Source organism: Merops nubicus, unplaced genomic scaffold, assembly GCF_000691845.1.
Source record: "Merops nubicus isolate BGI_N331 unplaced genomic scaffold, ASM69184v1 scaffold4800, whole genome shotgun sequence".
In the NCBI taxonomy this organism is placed as follows: Eukaryota; Metazoa; Chordata; class Aves; order Coraciiformes; family Meropidae; genus Merops; species Merops nubicus.
Window position 1 is genome coordinate 162,382 of NW_008583425.1, and position 13,078 is coordinate 175,459.

A 13,078-nucleotide genomic window follows, 5' to 3' on the forward strand; every position below is an offset into this window, starting at 1 on the left:
AAACAAATGAAAACCTTGAAGGAGAAAAAGTGACTACAAAACGTGGGATGAAAAAACCCAACAGGATAAAAGACCATGATGGGATGTAAATTTGTTATGAATTTGCATTCAGTATGATCTAATGCCTTGGAATTCACATTAGGGCAGAATTTTTTTGAGCTTGCTAATGAAGCGATGCAAAGCATGCCATGCTAGCTGTGTTATTTAAAGCCTACATTCTGCAAACTTGGGATCAACACTGAGTTTTCCAGGGCCTCTTCCAATGGGCTTGTGGCCCATAACCATGGCATAGGTACATACAGTGCCAGTGTGGGAAAATCATAACACAGCCATTGCATCTTCTGCTCGTAAAACACTTCTTTCTCTGAAAAGTGCAACTACAGTGTTTGCTTTGGGCAGCTGTAGGACAGGGGAAGAGTCTCTCAGAGACCATCCTCCCTGAGGATCAGGAAGTCACACTGATGAGCTGAGGATTAAGTGCCGCACAGTGTGCCAGAACCTACCCTACAATTCCCCTTGCCACTCTTTTGGGGGTTTTTTGGTTATCACTTAAATTAAAAACATATTGAAGTCAACCCAAAACCTTTCACTGAGATGACAGGTCAAGCTCTCAGAAAGCAATGTGAGGTTGAAGGAGGTACAGCCTCATCTAGAAGCATTGTGCAAAGATCCTTCTTCTCAAAGCTTGCTCCACAGAAGGTATAGGGCTTTCTTGAAGTCCATGTCAGTAACCTCATCAGCATCTTAAAGGAGCCATTTCCAGTCTGTTTTTCAGTCTAGCATTGCATTTAATGATGGTGAATACACGCTGCTGCATTTGGAAGAGGATGTGTAGCTCAACCCCTAGGAACTGCCAGATTTATATATAAATCAAACAAACAGATTTAGGAAACCTTGCTCCAGACTGGTGAGGTTGCATGGTGCTCCAACTAACCACATTTATGCTATGGTGCTGAGAGCTCAGAAAGATTTCTTGCCTGCATTTAGCACTGGCAAGATAAGATAAACTGGAATAACCATCTAGCTAGTCTACAGCATGAGTCCGTGGCTTGTCAGCCTTTCATTTGTTGGGAGACTCGGACCAAGCTCAACAACTACTCACAAAAGAGGTCAAAAAATAATCCACTGAAAGAACAGATATGTGGGATCCCTACAGCCCCTCAAGCCATATTCTGCTCATGAAAAGAAGGCTACCAGACACTGACTTTTCAGTAGTCCACAGATAAAAGCAGTGAGTGTGAAGAACTACCAGCTTTCGCCTTCCGCTACACTTACCAGTAGCCAGTCTCGCCAGCTGGCACGTCTCCCCTCCCAGCCAACCTGCCTTTGATATCCGTCAGCCTCTGGCTACAGAGACATCTGGAAGTTATTATCCAGCAGAGCGTATCACAAACCCATTTACATAATATAATATCATATTTTGTGTTCCTGCTTAGCTGAACATTTTGGATCACTCTAATGTTTGGGTAAATAAGCCACTATTCTCTGCATATAAATAACAGTGCATCTTAGGGTCTGTTTGTTGGAGATTAATAATTTTATAGGGCTCAATCTGCAAACCAAAGTGCTCTAGATTGAGCACTAAAATATATTTTTTTTTTGCATTTGGAATAAAAAATACCTGCAATCAGAGCAGAGGTAATATGGCTTTTATTTGCCAAGTATCAAAATTTTTTTATGATTTAACCTGAGTTTTATTTATATAGCAGTCTTATTTTCATAGGATCTTTAACACTTCACACTGAACATTTTTCAGAAAAGAAATAACACTTGGCTTGCTTTGTTTCTAGTGTCACTCCTAGGGTTTAACTGAGACATGTTTTTCATATATTTTTATCAAGACAAGGGGATACAAAGCCACCTCTAGTTTGTTGTCCAAACATATTTCCCTTCACGTCCTATCTCAATATGCATTTTGAAAACTGGTACCATTTCCTACTGAGGAGAAAGAAATCTACTTAAAAATATTTAATCTGAAGCATTTTTGCTTGTTTCCATGGTAGCTGCAGAAAGGACAGGAGAAAATTATATTTACCAAACAGAAGAAAAGACAATGAAAATATAGCTAAGGTCTTTAACAAAAGGAACACGAGAACTCTGCAAAATAAACATTTGTATGAATCCCGTTCTAAGGAGACAACATTTTGCTGACATCAGGGATGGCAGTGGAGGATGAACGAGCCCTTTTTTCCCAAAATGCACCATTTCCCCAGTTTTTGATCTTTTAGAAGAGATAGGTGTTTCATTTTGTGTTCTTATATGCTGTAATGAAAGGGTTGTAGAACAAACAGCACATTTATTTATTTTAGGGTAATTGATTCTTTTTTTATTTAGGTCAATGCTGAATTTGCCAAAGTTAGAGACAGGAAAAAAAGTTTTAAGAAGATCAGAATTTTATTTTAGACTTTCATTTGTTGCAGTCATTCTCTGTGAAGGTATTCTTCAGAAACTGCACAAGTAAGGCATCCATAATCTGTTTCTCTCCTTATCCACCTTCTACAAATCTGTTAGGACTACCCATATTAACTCTATTTACTCATAGTTGTAAGCTGTAGTAAATTTAATCACAGACAAGCTTCACATCACGTCCCATTACTGGCATGGCATAAATTGTTATTCGTGAATGATTTGTGTCAAAGTGTTCTGAAAACTAGTGTTTTAGCAGCAAGATGTTCCAATGTGCACAGTTCTTCAGCAGGGGCATTAAATTAATGTGTTTGCAGAGAAGCTACTAATTGACAATGAGATGTGATTTTGGCAGTAGACTTCCACTTTAAAGATAATGAACAGTGTTCAGATACAGAGAAGAACCCCCACTGCTCCTAAAACTAAACTAATAATTTCTGGTATAAACAGGGATGGAGGGAACCAATCCTGACAGGATATTTCAAGTGCCAAAACAAGCTGTTTGATCATCACGACTTACAAAGGCAAACAGTGGAATCTCAGCACTTGTGACCTTTATCAAATCTGGCTACATACAGTCAGGAATGTTATGTTTGGTTAGGAACTCATTAAACAAAATTACCTCTCCATTTATAGAAACCATACAAGTACAGTATAAAACATTTTAATTAAATCAGCTAGTTAAGCAAAAATTCATTACTTTCTTTTTTTTTTTTTTTTTTTATCAGCTAGCAGTGGGGCTGCATAGAGCAGTTCACATTAGAGTCAATTAGTAAGAAAAATTGTCAGATTTGGCAAGTGCATGAGCTTCCACAACACATCAGCTGACAGGGAAGAAAAAGTTTGACTAAAATCTAACAGAGTTACTGCCCTCAGAGGAGGAGAATGAGCCACGTAAAATGCACACACATGCATCAGCCAGGCCAAACCCCCTCTCCCAAGGAGTCTGTGTCAGAGCTGAGCACCTGCCTGTACATGTGCTGCTCCTTGACAGCTGAAAAATGAGGCATGCATATAAATTGAAGGTTGTTAGGTATCTAGCTGGCTTTGCAGGCTTTGGAAAATTTTATTCAATATAACTAATAAAATGTGATCAGTGTGACTAAAAAATCAAAATGTTCCTTAGTGCTGCATGGCTGCAACACAACAAAAAAGCTGAAGGAGAGTAACACGTAAACCCAGGAATTTTTTAAATAGAGAGAACAAAACTTTGGCTCTTAAGTCAGGCAGGAAGAAAACTCCTTTCCTTACAAATGATGCAACAGGGCCCTTAGTGGGCAACTGTAATTAAATGCTAAGTTAAGTCTGGACTCCAGAGAAAAGAGCCACTCACTAGCTCTGGGTGCAACTCTCAGGGTTGCCATGAAAGACTCTTATTTAAGGAAAAAAACCCAATTTATTCTCTTTGATCAGGAAACCTAACCAAGTTAGTGGCCAAGACTGCAGCCAATATGCAAGCTTGCACCTTGAGCCAGAACATGGCTTTTTGGGTGGCTGCTGACCAGGTGACACCTGCTGGGACAGAAGATGCTGATTTCTCAGTACAATTCCATTGAAATTCAGGAATCATCTGAGCTCACACACACCTCTCGTTTGCCTAAACATTTGGTAAATTAATCACTGGTTTATGTTGAAATCTGGTAAGTCACCAGAGTGCTTCACCAGGCTTTGCTTTTGTACTACCAGAAGGGCAGCTGCAGGCAACGCCCGCTCACGTTCATTACTAAGCAGGTGTGAAATGCAAATGGCATCTCTAAGGTGAGGGAAGTTCTGGCTGGGCTGGAGAGGCAGAGCTGTGTGGAGACATATTCTGTGGTACCACACCACACTGATAATTAGAGGTATCTCCTGGACCGTGCACTGCTTTCAAGATTTGAAATGATGCTCCTCTGCTTCCATTCTCTGGAAGAATCACATGGCAGGTACATAAGAAATCCATCTGCCTCTGGTGGAATCTTCTATGGTCCCCACAGGTTTCAAGTACCTGTGATACTCTTCTTGTCATTGTCAGGCTCTGAATATTGCAAGAGCCTTCAATGGACAGAAGAAGATGACATCATCCACAAAGCACTGCTCTCAGTGGATTTACTTTCTCATTTTAAGGCTTGAACATCTTATCCCAACATGAAAAGTTCTGATGAGGCTGTTTCCTTGTAAAGTTCCCTACATCAACTTGACCTTTTCACTTTCCCTTTGTAAGATCTAATCTCACAGTGCTTCTTAGGCAGGATTGTTTAAGAAACATCTAAATTACTGTTGTACTCTAACTTCTAGTGTTTACAAAAAGACACTTCTACCTTCAAGTTAATGTCATTCTCATAATTGGAAGAAGCCAAGCACAATGGCTTCAGAACTACAAGTACTTCTCAAGAGCATGGCTATTAAATTTCAGAATACTACATACTTCTTGCCTGTTCAGATACCTTGTAGGTATCTGAAAAGGAAAAGGTGGTAGATCTCATCATATACTATACAGTGAAAGCCACTACTGCAGCTTGATATTACCTCTCTAATTCTGCACGTATATTGTTGAGAAAAATGTATGAAATAACTGGGCTAGCAAACTGAGTTCTTCCACCCAGATAAAATTTCTAAGAAATAATTTCGAAAAAGTGCTCCAAAACACATTTCTTTTGCTTCTAGATAGCAGGCTACTACAATTGTTCTTCATCACAGAAAGAAGCAGGAGCAAATCTATCCCTTGACAAGCCTGTGAAAATTTTTAATCTCATTTTATTTTTCTAAAGCCATGAGGTTCAAAAGATACATGAATTAAAATAATCATAATGAATTAAATGTAACAATATTCCTTCTCTTCATAATGTTTGCAAGTAAAAAGATCACAAGAGACTTAAGAGATCATAAGCACCACTGCTACTTTAGCACAAAGAAGAAGTAATTCATTCTGGTACTTCTCCCCAGTGCTAGTGTGTGAGTTTGCCCTTTCAAGTTATCCTTTGGTTATTTCAAGAGGCTCTTGAGAAAAGGCTGTTCTTTTATTCCCCAATTCTGGAGTGCACCTAAGCAAATGTTTAAATTTGAACATGCAAAAACATTCAATTTATCTCCATTTACACAATGAAATTTAAGCGCCTGTTTAAACGCTTTGCTGGATGGAGACAGTGCTGGAAATCCCACTCCTCACTGGTGGCCACTCAGCCCACCCTGCCACGCCAGACCCCCGTGCTTGGCTGGCTCCCCTTGCTCCTCCAGCCAGCAGTGCCACGGGAGCAGAATGTGGTGCAGCTGCTCTGCCAGCAAGCAAGGACGTAGCCTCCAGAGGCTGGGAGGAACTGGAGCCCTTCTGCACCCTGAGCTTGTAACTACCAAGCTGTCTCAGCTCGCTGGGCTAATGAAAAGGTAGGTGGACACTCACGGCCCCTAAAAAAGGCTTATTTTAATGTCTGTGCTGCACAAAGTAATTTTTGTCTTGACTCAAACTCATTTTTATACACAGCCACCAACAGATTACCACAGCAATGGTTTTTTTCAGGAAATTCAAAATTTTTTGGAAGTGGCAGTCAGACTTCAGCAGTTGACAACAAAGACTGTGAAACTGGAGGTCAAAGGCTTTGATCCTGCAAGGGCAAGGCACACAACACAGGCAGGCAGCACACCGCAGTCCAAGGGCTTTGTTTTATCAGAAGAAACTTATTTCCGTGTAGGCAGTTCAGTCCTTAGGACTTCTTTTTGTTTGAAGGGAGACAGATCTGGAGTGGATTTCACTTACGGATGATCTTTCTAGTCCAGCTTTGAGCCTGACCCTTGGTAAGATGCTGACTATTTAAGAACTAAATGCAGCAAGTGCAGCACTTGGAAACTTCCCATAGTGGGCTGATTTTCCAAGGCAATGAGCACCTGTATGTCATCTCTTATCTTGGCTGCAGTCCAAGGCAATGTGATTCAACACACCTGAAAATCAGGCCAAGCTTTGTTTCACAAACATCACTTCCATCTCCTGGGACGATTAAATGCTAGATGTTCAAATTCACTTAAGCATGAGGTCAGACAAGGTCACTCAATGCCTTTTCATTAGACTGCCACAATTAACATGAGCAGTCTGACTGGTAACAATTATATGATATTCTTTTATTAGACATCCACTTTCTCATCTTTTCCACTGACCTGATTTGTTAAAACCCCAAACAATGTCTCACAAGTTACCTAAAGAAACCAGAAATCTCTGTATCTATTCTCACTGACTGTGATCAGTCAAAGCCTTGTTTCCCTGATGAGGACACAGAACTAAAATGATGCCAGCTGCCATTTTACTGGACTTTGTTACTGCCTTGGATTCCCCCCAGAGGCAGTCAAACAGGACAACAACCCAGTACTTAAAACGTGCAGAAATGTGGCCAGAAAAAAGGCAGGATGACAAACACAGCCTCATTTCTTCAGCCGCTGTCTAGAGATAACACAGTTTGATGGGGCAAACTCCATCACCCTGATGCCATTTATAATATCCCATTGTAGGGGAAGGAAGGAAAGGGACAAATGCAGTGGCTCTTTTTCCCCGTTTCTTCCAGCACCAAGAAGACCAGGAGCACTGGAAGCACGCTCCCATTCAAGCTGTCATTATCTTCCATCACTGGAAGGCACATCTTCACTGCTCCCAGGCCCTGCACAGAGCATCCTGGCTAGCACAATAATTGAGGTCATAAACAAGATCAGTGCTGAATAAGCCTTTCCTTGCCCAGAGACCTTTGTACTTGTGATCAGCAATAAAAGGCTGTACTGGAATTCAAAATCTCAGCCAGATAAAATGCCAGAGATGATTATTTAAAGGCTTTAAATAATAATAAAAAAAACCCTCTGGCAGTAAGAATGAGCTTTTCACATTCACGTTCTATGGCTGTGGGCTCGTATCCGGGTTGTGACAGAAGCCCACAGTAAGATGAGGCATAATAAAACACAAGCTGGGCTGAAGCAAGGATTGATTTCTGACAGTAGTTCTCAGCATCTGAAACCCTAGCTGCATACCCATATATTTGCAAGATTTTAATTGCACAATTCCCAGTGATTTAACATTGCACAAATTTACATACGTCCAAGCTCAGAATTTGAGAAACTAAGACAATGAGAAATTTATGTTGGCATAAAATTGACTCAAAGAAAACAGTATTTTATTCTAAAATAAGTAAGCAGATGACTGTCATCCTACGTGTATTGACCTTACCCTGTATCTCCAATCCCTTATGCTGTAAGTTCCTCCCCATGCTGTATTTCTATAACCCTGATTTTAACTCCAGAAACAAGAACTACAGAAAAAATAGATAAACAAATGAAAAAAAATTGCCAGATGTGCCTTAGCACGCTTAGACACATAAAAGTACCGAGAAATAAAGAAAAGTTCAATAGAAAAAGAGTGGGCCAGAACGTCAGATGAGACTTGCCAACATAGGGAGTGGAGGACACTGGTTGGTGAGGAGTGATGAGAAGGAGCTCGGGCTATAGGGCATGGAGGGTAGTGTGGGAAGGGAAGAACAAATGGCTACACAGCCATCCATGTACTTAGGCAGACTTCCATTTCTGCAAGTGAGAAACGGAGGGTGCTCTGAAGACTCAATTTTTCAGCAATGTCACTGTTCACAAACATAATCTTCATTCTTAGGCTTTTGGTTGAATCAATATCCAATTGTTAGAAATAATCACATGCACTCTTAGAAAAGAAGACATTGCAGTGCTAATTCCAGATAAGTGAAGACTGGCTTTACTTTGTTTTCTTCTGGAGCATTATCCCACTCAAGTTTACATTTTGCAAATGCTGACACAAGCTATAAGAACCTTATATTATTTCATAAAAATCTTTGTCCTCTCCTCTTCTCTCCGAATTACACCCACAGGTCCAATAGATACTTTCAACTGCAACAGCAGCCAGCCAGACAAGAACAGTACAAGAAACTTATCTTAAGAAGTATTTATTGTTACGTTGGAATATCACTCACTTTCCTCTGGGGTAATTCAGCACTCCTGTGGGAAATATGTGACCTCATTTGCATTTTCTAATTGAATTGCTATCAGGTTTCCTGCAAGACTGAACAAAAAAAAAAAGTTTCTGGAGTTACTAACATCACTTGTATTAACCAGGAAAAAAAGTTTATGTTCAAGTGTTTGCTGGGGAGGAGGGGAAAATGCACGCTTCATGTATCATAAAATACATTTAAAAAATATTTACCTTCTTTGCTATCATTTCACCCCAGTAGCATTAAACTTCAAGGTAGGAGTTAGAATTCTTTTGTGACAGTGGCTACCAATGAAAATTTGCAGTTTGCCCAGGTTATTCACTCATCTAAATCAATTAGCAGATCTATAAGGCCAACGTTACGAAGGAAGAAAAACTGTTATTGTACTGGGTCACTAATGCCTGGCTGCACAGAGAGGAACAGCAGAGCTGTGGCATCTGACACCAAACCCTTGGGTTTTGCAACGAAGGCACACAAGGGGGCAACTATCCCCAGAGGAGCCAACCTGAACTCATCTGCCACCCTGAAAGCCTGCTGGCCACCACCAAAGCTCTCTCAGCCCGTTATGCAAGCTTCCAGACCTATGTGTTGTGATCATAAAGGATCACAGATCCAAAGGATCATGTATTGAGGGGTTTGTGCTCTGCACCCTCCTGGGAAGTAGATCACTGCCTACGTCTTGCCGGCAGGCTACAGGAGACTGGGTTTGGGCCCCAGGAATACACCAGGAATTTGCAGCAGAGCAGGCACCTCACTTTTGGTTCCAGACGACCTCAGCCAGTATCCCATCACCACTGCCTTCTCCTATAACATTCATCCTGTATGAACCTCCATAATAAACCAAGTGTCTGATAATGGCCATTCCAGGAGGGCTAATCATGTTCTCATGAAGTTTTAATCCACGGCTAAATGTGAACTAAATTCTGATTTACCCTTTCAGAGCCAATTCAGAGGGGCAGCAAGTTTCCTGCCATGCAGTGGGGCTGCCCCAGCCAAGGAGAAGCCTACAGAAACACAGGGGATGGGTGAGCGAGGCAGGACTTGTTTGTGCTGTAGATGCCAGCAAACAGAGATCAGTAGGTGCAGTGAGGCAAATTTCATGCCAATTATTTTTAATGTCTAGGAACTGTTCAGCATTTTCACAAAGTCAGTCACAAATTTACAAAGAAAAATGGAAACGGACGGATGTGGCAGAACAGAGAGCTGGTCTCTCTCCCTCTCTCATATTACCTTCTCCTTTCTCTCCTGTCTCCATATCCTGAATATAACACAACAGCCTGAAATGTCTTAAAAAAAAAGCCCATAGTTGTGCTTGAGTTATATTTTACTATACAAAACCAAATGTGAAATCTGCTTCTAGTAAAAGCCATGAAATGTAGTATATTAGGGTCATGGCCTGAAACACATTGAACTGGATATTGCTCGGATTTGGTTGTGGGGTTTTTTTTAGCATAAACACTATTATTTTTTAAAATAATCTCATAATCATATTTATTTCTTTAGTAAGCAAAGGATTATTTTGCTTGCAAACAGCAAAAGTACTTAAATAAAACACAAGTCGGATGCCTGCTATAGGGACCCACAATAAAACTGCTTATGACCTTGTCATTAGTCTTGTTTTCCATATTTTTCCAGCCTCAAACTACACACTAATAAGGCTTTTAGAAAGGAGGGGTATGAATTTTAAAAAGCTTAGCTCTCTCTGTTTTGAACCAGAGTTCAGCTTACATTAACATTAGATGAATTTCCAACCAAATATTTTACTAAAACAGAAATGTGTGCTTATTTAGTTTTCTTTCTGCTACACTGAGAAAAAATTTAAAGCAGTATATAAGACATCTTACTTTGTTCCTTCAATATTTAATTACTTTTAGAAGGAAGCAGTATTTCTTTGGTTAGAAAATAGCAAATACAGTTGACATAACATACAGGGCTTAATTATATCTTGCAGAAACCAGAGTCTTAGTGAAGAGCAGCAGAAGTGTATTTATACAACTCTCAGCCATGCAAAACCTCAGGGGTCAGCCCACTGGGCAACTGCTAGATTTAAGTCTCTCCAAGTCTTTTCCTTCTCGTCTCACATGTGGCAAAAATTCTCCCGAGCAGCACAGACTCACAGGGTGCCATTCTGACAACGTGGTACAGAAAATATCTCCTTCCTCCCCTGCCCTACCCTCTCTGCCCAAGCATTGCAGGAAGGAGGAAAGGAGAGGCCACTCTTGCTATTCTGGCAATTACTGTGGTGTGTTAATCCAAACTACAGCCATGGCCAGGTGACCTTGTCTGCCCCTGATCAGCCGGGACTCTTCCCCAGGCCACACGTCTCCATCCTTGCTCTGCAGGTCCTTAAGATCCAGCAATAAATCAGGCTCTTCTACCAATTCCCTGCCAAATCCTGCTTAAATGTAACCACCCAACCATCACAGAATTGGGTATTTTGAGTAGGTGCCAGACAAGGTACCTGCGTTTACTCAGTTTAGTGCAGGATATTCAGCCCCAGACTAACGCTGAAAAGGAAGGAGGAGCAAATGAAAAGGTGAACTGCTGCTGCTGTTCAAAGATGATATGAAGAGGTGGGACAGAGACAGCTACTCAAGGAGCAGACCAGAAGAACAGTCCCAGTTACAACGCCGCTGTGCAGCCCACCGCTGTATTTAGCTGAAGCAATGCTGCTCACAGGTTGCCAGGCACGGACAGATCCTTCCTGCTTTTCAGCTACGTGTGTGAAACTAAAAAAGAAAGCAAGCACCTGTAGCCTTCTCCCTGAAGTACAGAACGGTGCTGGCTTTACACTCCTCAGCAGTGGGGTATGGAGGATGCTGGCACTGAGCGCAGGGGACGTTTGTCACTGCAGTGCCACACCGTGTTTCATTGCCCCGCTGGCCCACTCTGCATGTGAGCATGTGTCCCTTATCAGGCAGCAGCAACACTCCCTGTCCTCACTGCATTGGAAGGGAACAAGCCCAAATCTCCCCTCTGGAAGCCCCCCATGGAGCTGCCAGGCCGTGCAGATGGCTTGCAGAGAGAAAGGAATCACTGGAAAACCAGGGAGATATCTTAGCAGCACAGCAGCAGCAGACAGTGTGAGACTCCAGCTATGTGTTGCCACAAAAATACCCCCTGAACTTAACCTTGTATTTCTCAAGAAGGTGATTGACTTTTTGACTCTGGAGATAGGGAGGCACCTATTTGCAGGTTTTATTTCAAGTCAAGAGAGAGCGTTAGCAGTGAGATGCAAACACAAGATATATAACCTGCAGTATATATCAGAGCCAAGTGATCATTTAAAAAACACAAAAGTATGAATTTAAAGAACGCTTCCCTCACTGGTGGCCTGAAATCATTTCTGTCAGAGAAGTTCAAGGATGATCATATGCAAGAAATTTGATGCTGCTTCTGGTATCTTCTACCTTGACGCTTCCTTAGGAAGCACAGACCAGGCAACACAATCACTCTGACACCACGTGTGACTGTTAAAGGTTTGAGGAACACAGGCAAAGGAAGAACGAAATAAAGAAAAGAGCTTTGAAAACCTCTTACCTTGTGCCCATTGTGTTGTGACTTCTCCGCCACCAGGAACCTGACGATCGCCTCCCACCTGCCCAGGGTCTGGGGATCCCACACAGTCACCACCAGGATCAGCTGCTTCGAGGGCATTTGCACATGGTGGGCAGCATACATGGTCCCATCTGCCCTCACCTTGAAGTCCAGGCTGTTGATTTCATACCGAACTCCCTTGTTACCGGCACAGTTATTAAATTTTACTAGAACGGAAAGTAAGAGAGGGAAGAAACCTGTGAGATCAGCATGATAAGGAAAGCAATCAAATACAAGTTTCAGACATTTAATTTTCACCACTGTCTTCTGTATCTCTAATAACCATCAAGGAAATTATTTAACTGTTTCTTCGACCTTTCAGGAGTGCTCTTGTGCTTTATCTCCGTTCCCCGGGGAAGATGTTGTAAGCCATTTTTAAAGGTTTTGATACAGTTTCATTAGATCTCAAACACAGCTGTTCCCCATTTCTACAAGTGGATTTCTCCCTTGTCGCCATTATCTTTTAAATTCGACTGGAGTCTATTACCCACACTGTGGGTATTTTTTTGCACAAAATGTTCTCCGTTTCCCTAACCCTTCAATAACCTACTTACCAGATAGCCTATTTGCACATTCTTAACTGAAATTCAAAAGCCCATAACAATTCCATTATTGGAAATATAAAAACAACACCAAAAAAATTAAACAAAGGAAAAAAAAAAAACCCAAACCAAAACAAACCACATTTAAGAGGTTTTGCAGAACGTATCTGGTGCTGGAACCACACCCCCCCAGCCACAGCTGCAATCCCACCCTGGCCGACCCCTCCACATATCACAGCTACTGCAAAGAGGAACTGTAAAACTTTGCTCTGCAAACCACAACGTGTCATATCAAAGCCTACACTGTCAGATCAAAGCTTCCCAGTTGCTGATATTTTTATTTTCAGCCTTTTTTTTTTGTCAAATCCATTCACAGTCTAGTTTGAAAACTGTTTTTATTGGCATTATGAAACATGTCACATACATTAGGCTGGAAAAAACCCAAACTATTATATGACAAAATTGACAAATCTGATAGAAATTGAACCTGCAGCTAATCACATAGGAAACAAAACACTTTCTGCCATTTGAGTTATCCACAGAGCGGAACACACATGTGGTGAAGGAAAA

General features: G+C 41.3%; 1 protein-coding gene across 1 annotated transcript in view; it reads right to left on the reverse strand.

Moving 5' to 3' along the window:
• Positions 1-12,133, reverse strand: part of CDH4 (cadherin 4, type 1, R-cadherin (retinal)) — a gene marked incomplete at its 5' end in the record, with an annotated part of 174,111 nt that extends 161,978 nt beyond the window's left edge. Inside the window, one exon of the mRNA XM_008940541.1 lies at positions 11,910-12,133. Coding sequence (XP_008938789.1) covers positions 11,910-12,133 — 224 coding nt within the window. The remainder of the gene's footprint in view (positions 1-11,909) is intronic.
• Between the last annotated feature and the right edge of the window lie 945 nt (positions 12,134-13,078).